The 22,993-nt window shown below is 44.8% G+C and overlaps 2 protein-coding genes across 6 annotated transcripts in view; both read right to left on the reverse strand.

Moving 5' to 3' along the window:
- The window catches only part of DHRS12 (dehydrogenase/reductase 12), a 177,499-nt gene that overhangs the window by 74,298 nt on the left and 80,208 nt on the right, over positions 1 to 22,993 (reverse strand). The window contains exon 1 of one of the 5 annotated variants that reach the window (XM_049701347.1): positions 12,775 to 12,798. The exons of 3 other annotated variants lie outside the window; for them this stretch is intronic. The gene's annotated coding sequence lies outside the window, so the exon portion shown is untranslated. Of the gene's footprint in view, positions 1 to 12,774; positions 12,799 to 22,993 lie in introns of those variants that run through there. One more of the 5 variants, XM_049701344.1, reaches the window with a different exon arrangement.
- Positions 7,233 to 22,993, reverse strand: part of TMEM272 (transmembrane protein 272) — a 74,181-nt gene continuing 58,420 nt past the window's right edge. The window contains 2 exon segments of the mRNA XM_049701352.1: positions 7,233 to 7,663; positions 12,775 to 12,857. Of these exon segments, the coding sequence (XP_049557309.1) occupies positions 7,319 to 7,663; positions 12,775 to 12,857 (428 nt within the window). The 3' untranslated portion in view covers positions 7,233 to 7,318.

The raw sequence follows: 22,993 nt of genomic DNA on the forward strand, positions 1-22,993 counted from the left end.
GTGCTGCCTCTGTCTTGTGTTCATTGCCTAATACAGCTTCTTAATCATACACACACGCTCACACACAGGTGCTCTATTGGAAGGATAGTTTGCTCCTCACGTATGTGGTTTTGTGGATGTGAATAACACAGAACCAGTTCAACTTCTTTTCTCTCGCGAGCTTTAATCCACTGCTGGGGACTGCTGAGTTGCGTTGCCCTCGGGTGGGTCACGTGCCCTTGATCTAATGGGATCCTCAATCATTTCACAGGGAGTTTGGGTTCAGTCAGGCTCATTTGTTTGGCACACGAGGGGGGAACTGACAACTACTTTGTCAAACTGAGCTCTCAGTTGTTCATTTGGCAAAATAAAATGTCAAACTACTAGTTTTTCCATTTTGATTCACAGAAATGATCGGCCCTGACAGTTACAGAGAAAGTGCCTATTTAAATGAGTCTTGTGTGTATTGGTCATTTTTGAGGCAGGTCTCTTTGCGCTGACGATGGAAAGAAGTTCTTGGTTTATAAATGGAAAAGAGCAGGTTGCAGAGTAGTATGAATAATGTGATGTAAATTATATAAAAATCACATATTTATGCTTAAATATATACAGATATGTTCTGAAAAGAGACTAAAAGATGAATGCTGGTGACCTCTTGGGGGACTAGAACTAAGAGTTATGGTAGGGTTTGAAATCTTTTACTTTTTATTTTTTTTTATTTTTTCAGACAAATTTTTAATTAGTAAACTAAATGATCACATCACTTTTTAACCTAATATGCATATTAGCCTTATATTACTTTTTTAAATTTATTTTTATTGGAATATAGTTGCTTTACAATGTTGTGTTAGATTCTACTGTACAGCAAAGCGAATCAGCTATATGTATACATACATTCCCTCTTTTTTGGATTTCCTTCCCATTTAGGTCATCTTTTAAGTTTTTATAGCCTTTGACACTACTTGAATTTTTAGCCATAAGCATGTATCACCTTTATAAAGAAAACAAAGTTTTAAAACAGTCATTTTAGGAAAATAAAAGGGCTTATAAAAGGGACTATACTACTGATATAGCTTCTACCTCCAGCTGTGGAAAAATAGCCCTGTCCTGGGTCAGGTTCCCCGGAGGCAGAGCCTGAAGTGGAGCTTCACTTAATGTGATGTATTGAGGGAGTGGTCTCAGGAGAAACCAGAATGCAAGACAGGGAGGAAGGACAGGAAAAAGGAAGAAGCTGGGAAAGGATGTGGCTTCTGTGAAGTCTGGCCTGACCCCCTGGGGAGCTCTGGCACGTAAATGACACCAGAGTTTGACCTGCCCTGAAGCTGGGATGCCCTCTTGTCCCGATCAGTCCTTAGAAACAGATAACCACACGTGTGTGTGTGTGTGTGTGTGTGCGCACGCACGCGCGAGCGTTTGTGTGTGTATACGTGTGCATGTGCAAGGGAGTGGTAACCCATGCACAAGCCGGCTCTACCCAACCAAGGAAGGGCTCCGGAAAGGCTGCAGGTGTGAGCCATTAGCTTCAACAGCTGCTGCAGCTGGGGCGGCCCCACTGGGCTGGCACAAGGGACCGGGGAAGCTGGGCCACAGCGCCTTGCCCCCGAGGACTGGCAACTGAACTGAAACTGCCTTCTTTATAAACACACTTATAAACTCTAGACTGACTTGCAAAATGCCTTTTTTGTGTGTGTGGCTATGGAAAAGTACAGGCTACAGGACATTTTAAAGGCTGAAATATTAAAGTAAAGAGATAAAGAGTGAAAAAAATTCGTCTTGGAAGAATCCAATCAGACTGCAAGAGTTTTGCAATTGTGGGGAAAATCATTCACAGGAGCTCAGTGCTGTCGACCAGGGACAGAGCTATTCCGGAAGGAGACGATGAGTGTTCTCACCTGGATAGTGCTGGGGTAGGGGGGCGAACTTCATGGACAATGCATATCTTATCATTGATTATATCTCCTTTGATGATTTGGTGCTTGAGAAAGTTCAAAGCCAGACTTGAATCCAGGACTAAGTATCCAGGGAATACTTGGAATACTAATACTAAGAATCCAGGGAATATGGCCAATACAGGCAGGGATTGATCTTGGAGGGCGTATTGCAAGGCGTAAAAGTTCATGGGCTGCCTTGACATCTTTGAGCTTCGGAGAGGCCCAAAGGCCTAGCTGAGAGTCCCCTGCTTTCACCAGATCTGCCCCTGGCCCAGCGGGGAAAGCTACTCACCCAGCTAGTTCCCAGATCAGTCAGACTGGCCACACCCCACCCTCTCGGCAACCTCACAGGCTTCACCTCCCTGCCAGCCTGCGAAATTATTCAGACAAACCAATCCCATCCTCCTGCGGAACTAGAGGTTACCCCACCCTCTTGTAACTACAAAGCAGGACCCCTTACAGCCCTGGTTGTTCACTCCGTTTCTGCATGCAGTCTCCATGTGGCATCACACAGCAGGCCACATCCTCCTCCCCAGGCTGTGAGTATATGTGACTCAAAACAGGCTGTCAGGGCTTCCCTGGTGGCGCAGTGGTTGAGAGTCCACCTGCTGATGCAGGGGACACGGGTTCGTGCCCCGGTCTGGGAAGATCCCACATGCCGCAGAGCGGCTGGGCCCGTGAGCCATGGCCGCTGAGCCTGCGCGTCCGGAGTCTGTGCTCCGCAATGGGAGAGGACACAACAGTGAGAGGCCCGCGTACCACAAAAAAAAAAAAAAGAAAAGGCTGTCCATCTCATCTGTTCAATGTCAGGTGCTGTGTGTTTGGCGACCCTATTTAGGGCTGGGAACCCCTCTCTCACCAATGGAACGAACAGGAGATGATCAGAACAAAGGGCTTTTGAATCACGAGACTTTTCAGGAGCCTGATTAGAACATGCCATATATGTGAACCCTTGACACCACATCTGGTACGGTACAAACCTGCAGAAAGTACCAGTTGCCTTTTCTTTTCCTATGAAGTGGAACTATACTTCCATACAATGCAGTAAGAAAGTTTAAACTTTAAAAGCTAACTGATCTAAGGAAGCGTTCCAGAGAAAACAATACAAGATGTATTTGAAAACACCCCACCTCCTGAATGTAAGTTGGTACAGCCACTACAGAAAACAGTATGGAGGTTCCTCAGAAAACTAAAAATAGAGCTGCCATGTGATCCAGCAATGCCACTCCTGGGCATATATCTAGACAAAAATATAATTCGAAAAGATGCATGCACCACTATGTTCACAGCAACGCTATTTACAATAGCTAAGACATGGAAACAACCTAAGTGTCCATCGCCAGATGAATGGACAAAGAAGATGTGGTACATAGAGAAAATGGAATACTACTCAGTCACAAAAAAAGAATGCAATAATGCCATTTGCAGCAACACGGATGGACCTAGGGATTATCATACTAAGTGAAGTAAGTTAGACAGAGAAAGACAAATGCCATATGATGTTACTTATATGCGGAATCTAAAATATGACACAAATGAACTTTTATGAAACAGAAACAGACTCACAGACATAAAGAACAGACTTGTGGTTTCCAAGGGAGAGGGGATGGGAGAGGGATGGATTGGGAATTTGGAGTTAGCAAATGCAAACTCTTATATATAAAATGGATAAACAACAAGGTCCTACTGTATAGCACAGGGAACTAGATTCAATATCCTGTGATAAACCATAATGGAAACAAATATAAAAAAGAATGTGTGTGTATATATATATGTATATATATGTATTTCAATTTAAAACACAGAGACACCCATCTCCTATCTTCCTTCTGCTAAATGGCAAAATGCTGCCTCCCAAGATAGCCAAGATAACTTGGACGCTATGACCCCAGCTGACCTGAAAACCGAACTACTGAAATTCGATCTCTATAAAAGAGAGATTTGCTTTCTTCTTACTTCCATACTCGTAAAGAGAAAAATTACCACTAGAATCAATAAGAAGGCTTTTCTGTTACGTCACTTTTCTAGAATCTCCACTACAAACCCGTCCAGCCACCTGAGGATTATGAGTTCTGTGGAGCAACATCTGCCTAGAACAGGCCCCTGATGCTTGTCGGCTTCCGCGGGGAAAGTCTGCGCCTGTGGTGATGCCCCTGGTTTAAGAACAAGTAGAGTCCGAAGGCTTGGAGGAGTCTCTCCCCCAGGGCACTCTGGAAAGGTGCTGAGGAACAAACCGACCAAGTTTATTTCATCAACATGAAAATACCCCCAAGGAAGTGAAGCACAAGATTCAGCTACACAAACATGGAAGCTACTGACCGCTTTGCCTCTTCTTACGGTAAACCAGACGGAAATAACATGAAACGCTGGAAATAACATCATGTTGCCCTCATGGTCACCGCCAGGATCGGGCCGTCCTGGGTCAGTCTGTGCCTCTTGCGTGGGCTGAGGGCATGTGTGCGGTTCTCTAACCCATGGAATCAGCATCAGTGGGGACCCACACATCAGAATACCTGTGGGCTGGGATTCAGCATTTTAAACAAACCCGGGGGTAGCTCTGATGTTCACTGAGGTCTGAGACCCACTAGTGTGGCTGACCCCAATGGAATAATCCCTTTGCACCGCAGCCAACTGCAATCTCGAGAGATTCAGGCAAGGAGGAGAAAAGCACGATGGTGTTTTTGCATGACGCCCATCGTAGCAAATAGAATTAAGTGACTTCAGTGTACACTTTTTTTTTTTGCTGCAGACTTTTCTCAGAAGGGAACAACTGATTATTCCTCCTAACCGTGTGGGTCTCTTCTTTGAGTTTTCATAACATCCGGAAAGTTCAGCTGTTACCTTGTTCATTTCCCCAGAGCACCATTGCCTTAGGACGTCGTGCAGAGGAGGGGTGGCGTGTTTTGGGCCAGCCTTGGTGCTTTGGTCTGCAGGTACATGAGTGTAGAATGTCCACACTCCAGGGCCCTGCCAAGTGATCACAACTGTGAGCTTGCCACGCTCATCTTCTACCAAAAGCCCAGATGAGGGAAATGGTACTAATGGAATCAGTTCAAGGGCCAGCAGCCCATCACTTCCTACACAGTTTGCATGTCATCTCTGGATTAAGTCAGACCTTCAGAGAACCATGGTTGTGGACCATTTGCCTTGGCTCTGAACGGCTTTCTGGAAATGCGCCTCGTCATAAGCGTCTCACCATCCCTTGAGGGAGGCCCTAATAAATTACCATTCAGAGCCTGCCGGCATGTGAGTATAGCATACTGACGATATCACCCCCTGAGTCACTCAGTGTCCCCTCCGCAAAGTCATGCACAGCAGCTCTCTGGGGTTCACTCATTTTATTGCTGGCCCAGAGAACTGTCTGGGTCCCAAGCCCATGGAGCACCTAGCCTGTCCGCAGACCCTCTCAGGCCCCCAGCACGGAGAGGGCAACGTGCGGCACGACGAGAATGCCACGGGGCATCACAAATGAGGGCAGGAACTGCAAGCTGCAAACCCTCTGATCTTCCTTCACGGCTCAAGTGAAAAGGAAACTAGAAAGTACCCAGAGGGACAGGGGTGGAATAAGGGCTCTCCCCTCTCTACCCAGCAGAGGGCAAAGCTAGCACCTTCTTCTTACCTGGGAGGAAACCAGGACCAAACGTGACTCCAGGTGACAGATGCCTCCAAACTCGATGGAGATGCGCATGGGACTCACGGGTCCTTTTCTCTTAAAGCCACGGGGAGGAGTGAGCCTCTCTTGCTTTGAGCTGACACTTCTGATAAAGGAAGGTGCCCCACACCGGTGGCCACTCAGGGGTTGCTTTGATTATGAAGTACACACCCCCACACACACACAGCAGCCCAGCTCCGTGTAAAGACAGACAGAAGCTGTGACACATGTCAGTCTTCATCTAGAACTCTCTAGCACAGGGGCTCCCCCCACCCCGGGGGCTGACACCCTGACACGGCACCCCGCTCCTAGGAACCTCAGCTCACAGCGGCGGCGAGAGGGCACGGGAGTGGTGGCTGTTTGGTGTCGTCACGGACTTCCAAACAAATGGATTTATAGACTTCCAAACCCTAGCCTGGCATTAAGGAGATCTGCTACTGTAGAGTATTTAAACTCAGAGACCAAAAGCACCTACATTAGCCACATTGCAGGCAACCCAGCCAAAACCCACTAAACTGGTTTATGTCATCAGCGAACCACAGAGATGTACACACATAACCAGGGAAAGAAGCAGACTCAAGGCCAAGCAAAGGATCTGTAGTAGCACAGAACACGCTGTGAAAGCGACTCTCTCTCTGGATGCCCGGCTAGCGGGCCAGACCACAGCTTCGAGCAGGAATCTACTTCCTCGACCTTGGCAGATTTTACAGCTGCCCTTGGGAGGCCCCACCCGTCAGCGCAAACCCAGCTGATCTGGGGTTGGGAGAGATGCTCCTTAACTTTCCCCAAAGGCAGGTGGACTCGTTAAATAAGAGCACTGTTCTCCTTCTCGTAACAAAAGTCATCATAGCGAGTAGAGCTGTGTCTTGTGTGAAAGTCCATGCTTTCTATAACTTCAAGGTGTCGTGGCTGAATGACAACCCAGCAGTGGCAGCAGTAACAACAACAAACCTCTCTCTCCTAACAGTCATTGGAACTGCAACTGTGATTTGAAAAGGTCTCCCATTCTTTGTCTCATCCCTTCAAAAAAAAAAAACCCTTTGAAAACTCTTATGAATACAAAATCCTCACTCTGAAAAAAGTAAATGTGCCTTTCCTAGACCCAGGCAGGCCAGCATTTCTTTAGCCTGCTAGAATACTCAGCATTTTGGTGGATTCTTAAATGCCTGCAGGGAAGGTTTTATTGCTTTCACAGCGTGCCCTTCTCCTGCAACAGTGTGTGTGTGTATGTGTCTGTCTATGTGTATATGTATGTGCATGTATGCGTGTGCATGTGTGTATTTGTGCATGTGTATATGTGTGTGTGCCTCTGTGTATCTGTGCATGTGTATATGTGTGTATGCATGTGTGTGCATGTGTGTATCTGTGCATGTGTATATGTGTGCGCCTGTATTTGTGCGTGTGTATATGTGTGTGTGCATATGTGTATCTGTGCATGTGTATATGTGCATGTATTTGTGCATGTGTATATGTGTGTATGCATGTGTGTAACTGTGCATGTGTATGCATGTGTGTATCTGTGCATGTGTATATGTGTGCGCCTGTATTTGTGCATGTGTATGTGTGTGCATGTATCTGTGCATGTGTATATATGTGTGTGTGCATGTATTTGTGCACGTGTATATGCGTTGCCTGTATTTGTGCACATGTATATGTGTTGCCTGTGTGTATTTGTGCACGTGTATATGTGTGTGTGTGCCTGTGCATACTTGTGCACGTATGCATGTGTGCGTGCACGTGCTGGAGGGACTGGTTCTCAGTCTTCCTCAGCAGCAGACCTCCACCTGGACCACACGTGGACACAGCTGCTGCCCAGCACAAGTAAGCCCAGCACGAGGACACCTACTGCAAAGAGGTACAGGGTTTTGTCACAGTAATCCTGAGGCTGCTGGAAAGGTGGAATAAAATCTGGCAGGTAAACAGAAAAGACCCAGTAATTTCCCAGAAAGAACCAGAGGAAGGGGAAGAGGCTGAGAAGGTGGATGTAATATTTGTGTGCGTTCTGCCTCTAGGGATATACATCGTCGTCACCATCATCAATCACCACGGCCTTGGACAGAAGCCGCCTCATCCTGGTGGAGTTGTACGGTAGGAGAGACATCTGGGCCGTGGTAGGGAGCCAGGGGTTGGAGGGCAGAGCAACAAAGGAGGGGGAGGAGAGGGGACAGAAGGTAGGAGAGAAACAGAGAAAGATTCATTAGGAAAAGTGCACACACTGGAGTTGGAAATGCTGCCAAGGAGTGAAATTTCATTTGGAAGAATTAGAACTGGCGAGAATGAAGGCATCAATCCTTAGCGTCCTTGGTGGCATTCTATAGATGTGTGAATTGCTTTGGACATGGGATTCATTGACTGAAGTTCATCTCTGCGCCCAGAGTCTCCCTGTTGCTCTGGTTTGCTTCCTTAGCCTTGAGGTCAGTTCCTTGGCACCCCCTGGCTCCAGTGACCTGCTCTGCCTCCCTCCAGTGACCACCCCCTGGATCTGGTCATCATCTGGAAGTGCCCTCCTCCCCGATCCCAACTAAATGGTAGTTGTTTAAGCTGCCCCGTCTGTGGAATCTTGTTAAGGCAGCCTGAGCTGACTAATACAGACACGAAGTATTTTTAGGCGTATTGTTCTATGTAAAACAACCCTATGGAATGCACACCACTTTCCTCACTTTAGAAACAAAGGAATTGAGGACCAGTTGGGTGAACGAGTTGGCCAAGGTCACGTGGGTCAAAAGTGGAAGAGCCAGAGCATAACACCAGGTGTGTCTTCAGCCAAAGCTGGCAGGTGCCCTTCCCACCAAGCCCTCCTGTGTCTCTCAGACTCAGAAGTTCCACTGAATATCCTCAGGCCTCAGGCTCAGTATGTTAAAAACATAACTCAATCTTCCGTATTCATTTGGTGACATGTCCAAGCTAGAAACCAGGGATGCTCCCAGCTCCTCACCCGATATAACCAATCAACAGCGACCATGCTGGGTGTACCTCCAGTAGTTCTCTCCTACTAGAACGGAAGGGCAGGGTCCAGCTATTCTTGGTTCACTGCTGTACACCCAGCCCAGCACATGTGTGGGGTGTGGCCCATCAGAGAAGTCCTGTGCTTGACGTTCCAACAGTATGGGGCTGCTTCTCATCTCCATGCCCGGACTGTGTGCTCATGCTATCCTGGGACCCCTCTGCTCCCCAGCCTGACTCTTTCATAAACATCCAGACAGGTATCACCTCCTCCAGGAAGGATTCCAGTATCTCTCTTTACTGGGTTAGAAATCTTCTTTGTGCTTATCTGTATTCTCTGATTTTCTACACTGAAAAGTTATCACTTATGAAAGATAACGAAACCTAAGTGAAGTGATTAGGCCAGCATTTGGCCTATATGATCTCATTTAATGCTTATGCTAACCTAGGGGCTGTATATTATTATCCCTGGTTTGTGGATGAGAAAACTAAGGCTCAGAGAAGTTAAGTCACTTCACCCAGGTCCACAGTGAGTAAAAGGATGAGATGGATGTCGGTCCACACCTCTGACCACCATCTACACCATACTACCCAGGTGCTTAAATCAAAGCTATTAAGTCACAGGGATTTTGTTTGTTTGTTTGTTTTTTGGGTTTTTTTTAACATGTTTATTGGAGTATAATTGCTTTACAATGGTGTGTTAGTTTCTGCTTTATAACAAAGTGAATCAGTTATACATATGTTCCCATATCTCTTCCCTCTTGCGTCTCCCTCCCTCCCACCCTCCCTATCCCACCCCTCTAGGTGGTCACAAAGCACAGAGCTGATCTCCCTGCACAGGGGTTTTTTCCTAAACCGGGAAAGTGCTCCCAAATGGTCCAGTTTCCCAGGCTTTCTAGGAATAAGATTTGTAGCCTGGTTGGGAGGCAGAACATAAGAAAAAGGAAGTGAGGGCTTAAAGGGGTCCAGAGAGCCACTCACATAGAGCTGATGCATCCAGGGAGGGCTTCCTGGAAGAGGGGGTATATTCTGAGCCCCTGTGAGCAGGGAGAGGTGGGAATGTGAGTGGCATGGCAAAGATGAAGGGTGGTGGGTTTGGGAAACAGGAGAAAACCAGTTGGGAGGAGCAGGGCAGCCGAAGAGAAGGACTATGAGCTCGGGCAGGCGTGGGGTGCACAGGCGCTCAGCCATTTACCCTGTGGAAACCCAAGAGAAGCAACCTTTCCGCTTCAGTTCCCCCATCTGTAAGCTGGAGCTGACAGCGCAGCTCGGGGTTCAGTTACTCAGCACCATTTCCCTTCCTAGTAGGGTCCCATTCCCTGGGGGCTGGCCCCCACTGTCACGTGCATCTGGAGGGGGAATCCCAGGGCCTGTCCTCCCTGGAGGCACCTTCTCCACACCAGGGTCAGCCTGACACCCAAGGTCCAGGGACCTAGCCACCTTCCCAGGACTGGTTTGTGGGCACCTGATGCCAGGAGAGAGGAACTCTCTGGGGTTCATTTCACTTCACTGCTGGCCCAGAGCAACTGCCCGGGTCTCACAGCCCACGCTTCCTGGAGCCACCTGGTTCCTTCCTCTTTCACCAACCTTTGAAGTTGCGAGCTTTTTTAACAAATTACCTCTCAGGTTAGCCAGAGCTGATTTTTTGTTCCTTATATTCAAAAAATCCTTTCTGATACAAGGACCTGCCTCAAAGGGGCATTGTGAGAACTGAATACATTCAAAATGGGGGCCAGGCCCTTAGCACGGCACCTGGCACATAGCAAGTGCTCATGGGGTGGTAGCGATTATTACTAAGAAGTGGGGTCCTGGAAGATGAAGTGGAGTGTTAGGTAGACAAACGGCCACTAAGTCAGTGGTTTTGAAACTTTTTTTCAACACGGTGCTCAGTAACAAACACACTTTATGTCCCAGCCTAGTAATCGGGTAAGCGTATGCCCTGGCTGGCTCAGAGAGGTGCCAGTTTATGCTGTTTTCCTGGCGTGACTATTATTAAAGCCCCCCTGTACTCGCAACAGTGTCCCAGTTGGGATGATAAGTTACATGGTCACCTTACCATACACACGTGTGCATGTATATCACACGATACTTATCAGGCACTAATATTTTCTATTCTATTTTTTGTTTGTTTTCACGGTACGCGGGCCTCTCACTGCTGCGGCCTCTCCCGTTGCGAAGCACAGGCTCTGGACGCGCAGGCTCAGCGGCCATGCCTCACGGGCCCAGCCGCTCCGCGGCATGTGGGATCTTCCCAGACCGGGGCGCAAACCCGTGTCCCCTGCATCAGCAGGTGGACTCTCAACCACTGCGCCACCAGGGAAGCCCTATTCTATTTTTTTAAAGTGATCACAACCTACTAAATTCATTTCAGGATCTTCTAATGGGTCATGATCGTCAGTTCTTAGGTGACCCTCGGAAATGTCCACCCACTTCTCTCCAATACAATGCAATACGGTGGTGCTGTCTGATGCATCTCAGAGATGTTGCAGTGTTCCGTGGGGGTTAAATAGAAAGCACTGGCCTCACTAGTAAACCTCTCTGTCCGGGGATTCTATAAGCCTGTTTGCTATTGCTCTCATGGTTGTGGACTCACTGTGTATTGCCTCGCTGTGATGAGCACAAAAATTTAATTTGGCTTCAAACAGTTCTAGATTGCCAGGAAAAAAATCAATGCTGCTTATTAGGGCCCTGGTTTGTTCATTAAAATAAATTACCTTTGGGTTCTGGGCTGGCTTTCATAAAGGGCTGGCTTTCATAAAGGAAAAGGTTGCTGTTATTAAGAGGAACAGACTCCATGGACGGTAGTATCTCTAAAGGTAAGTTCTACCTTGCTCTACCTGATCATGAGGTAGTCCAGCGAGACAGGGTGGGGCAGAGGTAACTACTGCTGAAAACTCTGCCCTTGTTTTGAGCACCGCTATGGCACTCAATCCATCAGAGCTTTCTTCTAACACTCTGGGGCCACATAGGCAGACCTGTCGATCTAAGAGCCGTTGAGTTTCCTTGGAGCTAAACAGAGCCGCAGGTAGATCCCATCAGGATGTTAAGAGAAAGGATCCTGTATTTATACATTCCAGAACATTGCCCACCAGACCGCTGCCAAAAGAGGAGGGTATTTGACAGTGAGGTGATCTCAGACACAAAAGGCTCCAAATGCTTGCTCCAAATCAGACATGTTTCCCAAGACAGAATAGAGCTGGTGGCTACCGACTGCATATGAGAACAGCCATCTTGAAGACATTCCTTTGACGTCTCAGATCAATATCATGACCAGTGCCACTGGGCAGCCTCTTTTGAAGGCCCCCAGCACCAGAAGGAAGCTGACAAAGAAATCAGACAATGGGTCCAAATGAAACTTTATATATGGCACTCGATTCTGTTTGTGTGTGTGTGTGTTTATGTGTGCGTGTGTGTGTGTGTGTGTGTGTGTGTTTGTGTGTGTGTTATTGCTTCATTCTTATGAAACCATTTTGGAAAAACGGACACTCGTGTTTTCTAGCTTTTGATATAGAAAGCTTTGAGGTGGGATTGGATGGTTGGGAAGGGTCACTAATAAATGGAGGTAGGCCTAAGGTATTTTACACCTAAGGTACTTTTGGAAGGTGTGACATTTCTTTGGGCTTGGAATTTTGAAAACCTAACTGCAGACTATGCAGGACCTTTGATATTCTTTTTTCCAACACTTTTCCTGTTTCAACATATGTCAATACAACCCATGAGCAAATCAGCTCCCTAGACTGATATAAGCTTGTGAGTCACAGACGTCGCCCCCAAACATCGGAGTTTAACGTGTGATTGATGATTGCAGCTAACAAATTCCATGCTAGTCATTTGAGAACTAAGAGCTATGGTTAAAAACAGAAATAAGAACTGCTAAAATCGAACACATTTTAACCAGATGTAAACTCTACTGCCCTATACAGGAAACTTTTTTAAAAAGAAGCACAGAGAAAGGCCACGATTATGCCTGAATTCAATGGTATAAGTAATCGGCAGTCGGTAACTTCTCTGGATCAATTGTAGTCAGACCAAAGCCACAACTTAGCACACTGAACTCGGGGAAGCAGGAGGGAAGCTCTGGGTGAAAATTCCTCATCTGGAAAAATCCAAGTCTCTGCGGCAGGTATCAGGATCCACCTGGCCCTGTCGTTTCAACAACCCTGCGCTTAGCGGAAGCTGTTCTGTTAGCAAACAATTAAAGGATGCATTCCACAGTGCCTTAAGTTAAATTTCAACAAGAACTACAAACAATTGATAAATAGACATTACCTTTAAGGCCCTGATGATCTCAACCAGTAGCAAGTATAGAGGAATGAGGGGGTGTATGGGACAGTCCTCCAAAAACTTCACTCCTGCAAAGCGGACAGAACAGAAAATTGAGTGAAATGCTTTCAAGAACACAATGCCGGTTAGGAAAATGAAGTAAATGTCTACAAAAGCCAAAACGTTAACGACACAAACTGAAGCTCGACCCCTGCGCAGGGAACCTGCTCAGTCTCCCGAGCCCCCCAATCTTCAGCTTGCTTACCGGACAGAACGGCAGCCCACCGGACATCGGAGCTGGGGGCAAAGGTCACTGCACCACTCTGGATATTAGCTGGCTACAGGTATGCCTTGCTTTTATGAAAACAGTGAACGACAACCCGTGTTTCCAACCAATGATTCATTTTACCGAAGGATCCAAAGAATCCCTTTAAATATCCAGGCTTTTTTTTTTTTTGGCCACACCGTGCAGCATATGGTTAGTCCCCCAACCAGGGATTGAACCTGTGCCCTCTGCAGTGGAAGCACGGAGTCTTAACTGCTGCACCACCAGGGAAGTCCCTATCTAGGCACTGTGCTTAAAACAAGATCCAATTTATGGGTCACGTCCCCAAAATGCATCCAGTGTGTAATATAAGGCTCCCATTTACCCTGCTTCCAGGGCCCACAGGGCGGGGATTTGCCAGAAGAGGACACTTCCTCCGTGTGCAGAATCCTGTGCTATATTTGTTTCAGGCAACATATGATCATCATTGACCAATTCACTCACCCAACCCCAAGCTGGCACACGTGTTTACTGACAAATCCTTAGTCACCGTATTGGAAAACTACCAAACCCACACCCTTTCTTATGGTGATTTTTCTCGCCATAGCAATGCTTTCTCTCTACTTTTCTCAGGCCTTTGTCTCTTGGCCTATTTAACCAATGATGATATGAGGTATTATTTAAAATATAAGAAAGCAATTCCCATTTCCCTCAGTGACCAGTCTGGCTCCAACGACCAGTCTTCGGATGGGTCCTAACACATGTCTTGGCTGTGCAGAGACATTAACTGTTCAGTACGTGCCCCTCACATTTCCCAGCCCCCTTGCGGGTACCCAGGACTGTGGGACTTGTGCTAGCCAACAGGCTATGAGGCATTTGGGGGCCAAAGCATTTAAAAACTGACACATGATCCTTCGTTTTCTTCCCCTGCTTTGACCATGTGGAAACCATGGGCTGAGATGGTTAGTGCTCAAGACTGAAGCAGCTTAGAGTTCTACATCATCACGTCACTTGGGGGAGCCTTGGGGAGCCCTGGAGAGGGTCCTGATCCACGTTGGAATTTGCATGAGCAAGAAATAAACCTCTGTAATCAACAATGACCTACTGTATAGCACAGGGATCTCTACTCAGTATTTTGTAATAACCTATATGGAAAAAGAATATGAAAAAGAGTGGATATATGTGTATGTATAACTGAATCACTTTGTTGTATACCTGAAACTAACATAACATTGTAAATCAACTATAAAATAAAAATATTATACTCAATGTAAAATAAATATTAAATTTTAAAAACTTTTAAAGAAATAAACCTTTGTAGTATTAGGCCACTGAGATTCCAGGATTGATTTGTTCCTGCAGCATAGTTAAGTCACCCTGACCAATACGTTTGTCAACAGAACCCAAGAAAGGGGATTCTCACTGTAGAATTAAACTCTTCTGTTTAGGGGGACCTTCAAGATGGTGGAGGAGTAAGACGTGGAGATCACCTTCCTCCCCACAAATACATCAGAAATACATCTACATGTAGAACAACTCCTACTGCACACCTACTGAACGCTGGCAGAAGACCTCAGACTTCCCAAAAGGCAAGAAACTCCCCACGTACCTGGGTAGGGCAAAAGAAAAAAGAAAAAACGGAGACAAAGAATAGAGATGGGACCTGCACCAGTGGGAGGGAGCTGTGAAGGAGGAAAGGTTTCCACACACTAGGAAGGCCCTTCACTGGGGGAGACGGGGTGGGGGGGCGGGGAGGGAAGCTTCAGAGTCACAGAGGAGAGCGCAGCAACAGGGGTGCGGAGGGCAAAGCGGAGAGATTCCCACACAGAGGATCGCTGCCGACCGGCACTCACCAGCCCGAGAGGCTTGTCTGCTCACCCGCCGGGGCAGGCGGGGCTGGGAGCTGAGGCTGGGGCTTCAGAGGTCAGATCCCAGGGAGAGGACTGGGGTTGGCTGCGTGAACACAGCCTGAAGGGGGCTAGTGCGCCACAGCTAGCTGGGAGGGAGTCCGGGAAAATGTCTGGGGCTGCCGAAGACGCAAGAGACCATTGTTTCGGGGTGCACGAGGAGAGGGGATTCCTTCTCTGTCTGCCCACAGAAGGCAGAGCACCACCTAACAAAGCTCCAGGGATGGGTGCGAGCCACGGCTATCAGCTTGGACCCCAGAGACGGGCATGAAACGCTAATGCTGAGGCTGCAGCCACCAACAATCCTGCACAAGCACAGGTTGCCATCCACACCCACCCTGGGAGCGTGTGCAGCCCGCCACTGCCAGGGTCCCGTGATCTAGGGACAATTTCCCCAGGAGAACACACAGTGTGCCTCGGGCTGTTGCAATGTCATGCTGGCCTCTGTTGCCGCAGGCTCGCCCCGCCTCTGTACCCCTCCCTCCCCCAGGCCTGAGTGAGCCAGAGCCCCTGAATCAGCTGCTCCTTTAACCCCGTCCTGTCTGGGCGAGAACAGACGCCCAGCGACCTACATGCAGAGGCGGGGCCAAAACAAAAGCTGAACCCCAGGAGCTGTGCGAACAAATAAGAGAAAGGGAGATCTCTCCCAGCAGCCTCAGGAGCAGCGGATGAAATCTCCACAGTCAACTCGATGCACCCTGCGTCTGTGGAATACATGAATAGACAACGAATCGTCCCAAATTGAGGAGGTGGACTTTGGGAGCAACTGTAGACTTGGGGTTTGCTATCTGCGACTGATTTGTTTCTGATTTTTATGTTTATCTTAGTATAGTTTTTAGTGCTTGTTATCATTGGTGGATTTGTTTAATGGTATGGTTGCTCTCTTTTTAAAAAATTATAATTATTTTTTAATTTTTAAAATTTTAATGATTTTTTTCTCTTTCTTTTTTTTCTCCCTTTTCTTCTGAGCCATGTGGCTGACAGGGTCTCAGTACTCTGGTCTGGCTGTCAGGCCTGAGCCTCTGAGGTGGGAGAGCCAAGTTCAGGATATTGGACTACCAGAGACCTCCCAGCTCCATGTAATATCAATCGGCAAGAGCTCTCCCAGAGATCTCCATCTCAACGCTAAGACCAAGCTCCACCCAACGTCCAGCAAGCTCCAGTGCTGGACACCCCATGCCAAACAACTAGCAAGACAGGAACACAACCCCACCCATTAGCAGAGAGGCTGCCTAAAATCACAATAAGGTCACAGACACTCCAAAACACACCACCAGACATAGCCCTGCCCACCAGAAAGACAAGATCCAGCCCGACCCACCAGAACACAGGCACCAGTCCCCTCCACCAGGAGGCCTACAGAAGCCACTGAACCAACCTTAGCCACTGGGGGCAGACACCAAAAACAATGGGAACTACGAACCTGCAGCCTGTGAAAAGGAGACCCCCAAACACAGTCAGTTAAACAAAATGAGAAGACAGAGAAACATACAGCAGATGAAGGAGCAAGGTAAAAACCCACCAGACCAAACAAATGAAGAGGAAATAGGCAGTCTATCTGAAAAAGAATTCAGAGTAATGAGAGTAAAGATGATCCAAAATCTTGGAAATAGAATGGAGAAAATACAAGAAACGTTTAACAAGGACCTAGAAGAACTAAAGAACAAACAAATAATGATGAACAGCTCAGTAAATGAAATTAAAAATTCTCTAGAAGGAATCAATAGCAGAATAACTGAGGCAGAACAACGGATAAGTGACCTGGAAGATAAAATAGTGGAAATAACTACTGCAGAGCAGAATAAAGAAAAAAGAATGCAAAGAATTGAAGACAGTCTCAGAGACCTCTGGGACAACATTAAATGCACCAACATTCAAATTATAGGGGTCCCAGAAGAAGAAGAGAAAAAGAAAGTGTCTGAGAAAATATTTGAAGAGATTATTGTTGAAAACTTCCTTAACATGGGAAAGGAAATAGTCAATCAAGTCCAGGAAGCACAAAGAGTCCCATACAGGATAAATCCAAGGAGAAACATGTCAAGACATATTAATCAAACTATCAAAAATTAAATACAAAGAAAAAATATTAAAAGCAGCAAGGGAAAAGCAACAAATAACATACAAGGGAATCCCCATAAGGTTAACAACTGATCTTTCAGCAGAAACTCCACAAGCCAGAAGAGAGTGGCAGGACATATTTAAAGTGATGAAAGGGAAAAACCTACAACCAAGATTACTCTACCCAGCAAGGACCTCATTCAGATTCAACAGAGAAATTAAAACCTTTACAGACAAGCAAAAGTTAAGAGAATTCAGCACCACCAAACCACCTTCACAACAAATGCTAAAGGAACTTCTCTAGGCAGGAAACACAGAGAAGGAAAAATCCTACAAAAACAAACCCAAAACAATTAAGAAAATGGTAACAGGAACATACGTATCAATAATTACCTTAAATGTAAATGGATTAAATGCTCCAACCAAAAGATATAGACTGGCTGAGTGGATACAAAAACAGGACCCATATATATGCTGTCTACAAGAGACCCACTGCAGACCTAAGGACACATACAGACTGGAAGTGAGGGGATGGAAAAATATATTCCTTGCAAATGGAAATCAAAAGAAAGCCAGAGTAGCAAGTCTCATATCAGACGAAATAGACTTTAAAATAAAGACTATTACAAGAGACAAAGAAGGACACTACATAATGATCAAGGGATCAATCCAATAAAAAGATAACAATTGTAAATAGTTATGCACCCAATACGTAAGGCAAATGGTAACAGCCATAAAAGGGGAAATCGACAGTAACACAATCACAGTAGGGGACTTTAACATCCCACTTTCACCAATGGACAGATCATCCAAAATGAAAATAAATAAGGAAACACAAGCTTTAAATGACACATTAAACAAGATGGACTTAATTGATATTTATGGACATGCCATCCAAAAACAACAGAATACACTTTCTTCTCAACTGCTCATGGAACATTCTCCAGAATAGACCATATCTTGGATCACAAATCAAGCCTTGGTAAATTTAAGAAAACTGAAATTGTATCAAGTACCTTTTCCAACCGCAATGTTATGAGACTAGATATCAATTACAGGAAAAAAACCTGTAAAAAATACAAACACATGGAGGTTAAACAATATGCTACTGAATAACCAAGAGATCACTGAAGAACTCTAAAAGGAAATCAAAAAATACCTAGAAACAAATGACAATGAAAACATGACAATCCAAAACCTATGGAATGCAGCAAAAGCAGTTCTAAGAGGGAAGTTTACAGCAATACAATCTTACCTCAAGAAACAAGAAAAATCTCAAATAAACAACCTAACTTCACACCTAAAGCATTTACAGAAAGAAGAAGAAGAACAACAAAAAACCCCAAAGCTAGCAGAAGGAAAGAAATCGTAAAGATCATATCAGAAATAAATGAAAAAGAAATGAAGGAAACAATAGCAAAGATCAATAAAACTAAAAGCTGGTTCTTTGAGAAGATAAACAAAATTGATAAACCATTAGCTAGACTCATCAAAAAGAAAGGGAGAAGACTCACATCAACAGAATTAGAAATGAAAAAGGAGAAGTAACAACTGACACTGCAGAAATACAAAGGATCATGAGAGATTACTACAAGCAACAATATGCCAATAAAATGGACAACCTGGAAGAAATGAACAAATTCTTAGAAAAGCACAACCTTCTGAGACTGAACCAGGAAGAAATAGAAAGTATAAACAGACCAATCACAAGCACTGAAATTGAAACTGTGATTAAAAATCTTCCAAAAAACAAAAGCCCAGGACCAGATGGCTTCACAGGCAAACTCTATCAAACATTTAGAGAAGGGGCTTCCCTGGTGGCGCAGTGGTTGAGAGTCTACCTGCTGATGCAGGGGACGTGGGTTCGTGCCCCGGTCCGGGAAGATCCCACATGCCGTGGAGTGGCTGGACCAGTGAGCCACGGCCGCTGAGCCTGCGTGTCCAGAGCCTGTGCTCTGCAACGGGAGAGGCCACAACAGTGAGAGGCCCACGTACCGCAAAAAACAAAACAAAAAAACAGAAAACATTTAGAGAAGAGCGAACACCTATCCTTCTCAAACTCTTCCAAAATATAGCAGAGGGAGGAACACTCCCAAATTCATTCTATGAGGCCACAATCACCCTGATACCAAAACCAGACAAAAATGTCACAAAAAAAGAAAACTACAGGCCAATATCATTGATGAACATAGATGCAAAAATCCTCAACAAAATACTAGCAAACAGAATCCAGCAGTACATTAAAAGGATCATACACCATGATCAAGGGGGGTTCATCCCAGAAATGCAAGAATTCTTCAATATACGTAAATCAATCAATGTGATACACAATATTAACAAATTGAAGGAGAAAAACCATATGATAATCTCAATAGATGCAGAAAAAGCTTTTGACAAAATTCAACACCAATTTATGATAAAAACTGTCCAGAAAGCAGGCATAGAGGGAAGCTACCTCAACATAATAAAGGCCATATATGACAAACCCACAGCCAACATCGTTCTCAATGATGAAAAACTGAAGCCATTTCCTCTAAGATCAGGACCAAGACAATGTTGCCCACTCTCACCGCTATTATTCAACATAGTTTTGGAAGTTTTAGCCACAGCACTCAGAGAAGAAAAAGAAATAAAAGGAATCCAAATCTGAAAAGAAGAGGTAAAACTGTCACTGTTTGCAGGTGACACGACACTATACATAGAGAATCCTAAAGATGCTACCAGCAAACTACTAGAGCTTAATCAATGAACCTGGTAACGTTGCAGGATACAAAACTAATGCACAGAAATCTCTTGCATTCCTACACACTAATGATGAAAAATCTGAAAAAGAAATTAAGGAAACACTCCCATTTACCACTGCAACAAAAAGGATAAAATACCTAGGAATAAACCTACCTAAGGAGACAAAAGACCTGTATGCAGAAAACTATAAGACACTGATGAAAGAAATTAAAGATGATACAAACAGATGGAGAGATATACCATGTTCTTGGATTGGAAGAATCAACATTGTGAAAATGACTATACTACCCAAAGCAATCTACAGATTCAGTCCTTATCAAACTACCAATGGCATTTTTCACAGAACTAGAAGAAAAAATTTCACAATTTGTATGGAAACACAAAAGACCCCGAATAGCCAAAGCAATCTTGAGAAAGAAAAACAGAGCTGGAGGAATCAGGCTCCCTAACTTCAGACTATACTACAAAGCTACAGTAATCAAGACAGTATGGTACTGGCACAGAAAGAGAAATATTGATCAATGGAACAGAATAGAAAGCCCAGAGATAAACCCACACACATATGGTCACCTAATCTTTGATAAAGGAGGGAAGAGTATACAATGGAGAAAAGACAGCCTCTTCAATAAGTGGTGCTGGGAAAACTGGGCAGCTACATGTAAAAGAATGAAATTAGAACACTCCCTAACACCATACACAAAAATAAACTCAAAATGGATTAAAGACCTAAATGTAAGGCCAGACACTATAAAACTCTTAGAGGAAAACATAGGCTGAACATTCTATTACATAAATCACAGCAAGATCCTTTTTTACCCACCTCCTAGAGAAATGGAAATAAAAACAAAAATAAACAAATGGGACCTAATGAAACTTAAAGGCTTTTGCATAGCAAAGGAGACCATAAACAAGACAAAAAGACAACCCTCAGAATGGGAGAAAATATTTGCAAGCAAAGCAACTGACAAAGGATTAATCTCCAAAATATACAAGCAGCTCATGCAGCTCAATAACAAAAAAACAAACAACCCAATCAAAAAATGGGCAGAAGATCTAAATAGACATTTCTCCAAAGAAGATATACAGATTGCCAAGAAACACATGAAAGGATGCTCAACATCATTAATCATTAGAGAAATGCGAATCAAAACTACAATGAGGTATCACCTCACACCAGTCAGATGGCCATTATCAAAAACTCTACAAACAATAAATGCTGGAGAGGGTGTGGAGAAAAGGGAACCCTCTTGCACTGTCGGTGGGGATGTAAACTGAAACAGCCACTATGGAGAACAGTATGGAGTCTCCTTAAAAAACTAAAAGTAGAACTACCATACGACCCAGCAATCCCACTACTGGGCATATACCCTGAGAAAACCATAATTCAAAAAGAGTCATGTATCATAATGTTCATTGCAGCACTATTTATAAGAGCCAGGACATGGAAGCAACCTAAGTGTCCACTGACATGAATGGATAAAGAAGATGTGGCACCTATGTACAATAGAGTATTACTCAACCATAAAAAGAAATGAAATTGAGTTATTTGTAGTGAGGTGGATGGACCTAGAGTCTGTCATACAAAGTGAAGTAAATCAGAAAGAGAAAAACAAATACCATATGCTAACACATATATATGGAATCTAAAAAAGAAAAAATGGTTCTGAAGAACCTAGGGGCAGGATAGGAATAAAGACGCAGACGTGGAGAATGGACTTGAGGACATAGGGAGGTGGAAGGGTAAGCTGGGACGAAGTGAGAGAGTAGCACTGACATATATACACTACCGAATGTAAAACAGATAGCTAGTGGGAAGCAGCCGCATAGCACAGGGAGATAAGCTCGGTGCTTTGTGTCCACCTAGAGGGGTGGGATAGGGAGGGTGGGAGGGAGACGCAAGAGGGAGGGGATATGGGGATATATATATACGTATGGCTGGTTCACTTTGTTATACAGCAGAAACTAACACACCATTGTAAAGCAATTATACTCCAATAAAGATGTTAAAAAAAAAAAGCACTCTGACTTTTTATCCATATTTTGGAGAATAAAATATTTACATGTTTAATTTTCATAAGTTAGGCCACCTGTAAAGTACTGTGTGATATAATGTCAATAAAGTACTTAAAATGGCACTTCAATGTTTTATTTAAAACCATATATCATGCACTTTTTTTTTTTTTTGGCTGTGTTGGGTCTTTGTTGCGGTGCACGGGCTTCTCATTGCGGTGGCTTTTCTTGTTGTGGAGCACAGGGTCTAGGCGCGTGGGCTTCAGCAGTTGTAGCACGCGGGCTCAGTAGTTATGGCTCGTGGGCTCTAGAGCGCAGGCTCACTAGTTGTGGCGCACGGGCTTAGTTGCTCCGCGGCATGTGGGATCTTCCCAGACCAGGGCTCGAACCTGTGTCTCCTGCATTGGCAGGTGGATTCTTAACCACTGCGCCACCAGGGAAGTCCTGAAACTTGGCTTTCTTACATTTGGTTGGTTCATGTGACAGTCCCTATGAAATGAGTGGAAGTATGATTCTTGGATTGAACGATTTTTCCAAAATGAAAAAGCAAAACAGCCGTGGTAAAAAAAAAAAAAAAAAAAATCTTCTGATTAAATGGCATTGAAAGTTTTAGCTTTGAGTTGACATTTTATTTCCCACGAAGCCCTTGGTACTTAAACAGAGGAAGTAAAGCATTTTTCTATGACTATACCATATTCCATTGAAATGAATAAACATTTCTAGGTATAGAGAGACCTACAAATTCGGGGTAAAATCAGAGTAAAATCAAATACACACATTGATCCAATCATCAGCCTACAGAGGCCTGCCTCTATAGATATCTCTGATGTTTCGCTGAAGCCATTATTAGATGGAAGTATTTTCCAAGCCTCAAGAAAACCTTTTCGCTCAAAGACCTTTAAATATCAGTACTTGATGCCAGAGTTGTTGGGTAGGAACTGCTTTTCCGTTCAAAGTCCAGCTGTGAAATGAACATGAGTAATGACTTACACACCTGCTCACTGCTAATGAATAAAAACAGCTGCTATCGCAGCAGAGCCAATCAGCACACAGATGGCTTAAAAGGACCCTAATAAATGTAATAAAAGCATCTTTCCCTGATGTGCTTCGTGTACTGCCTGGGACCTCTAGATTTTCTTTCTGACTGACCTGCAGTACCACAATTACCCTCTTCAGGCTTTAGAAATCTCCCCAATACAGTTGGTAAAACTACCAGATGTAGTGATTTGTGGGGGGTGGG

The sequence above is a fragment of the Orcinus orca genome, chromosome 18 (assembly GCF_937001465.1).
Source record: "Orcinus orca chromosome 18, mOrcOrc1.1, whole genome shotgun sequence".
In the NCBI taxonomy this organism is placed as follows: Eukaryota; Metazoa; Chordata; class Mammalia; order Artiodactyla; family Delphinidae; genus Orcinus; species Orcinus orca.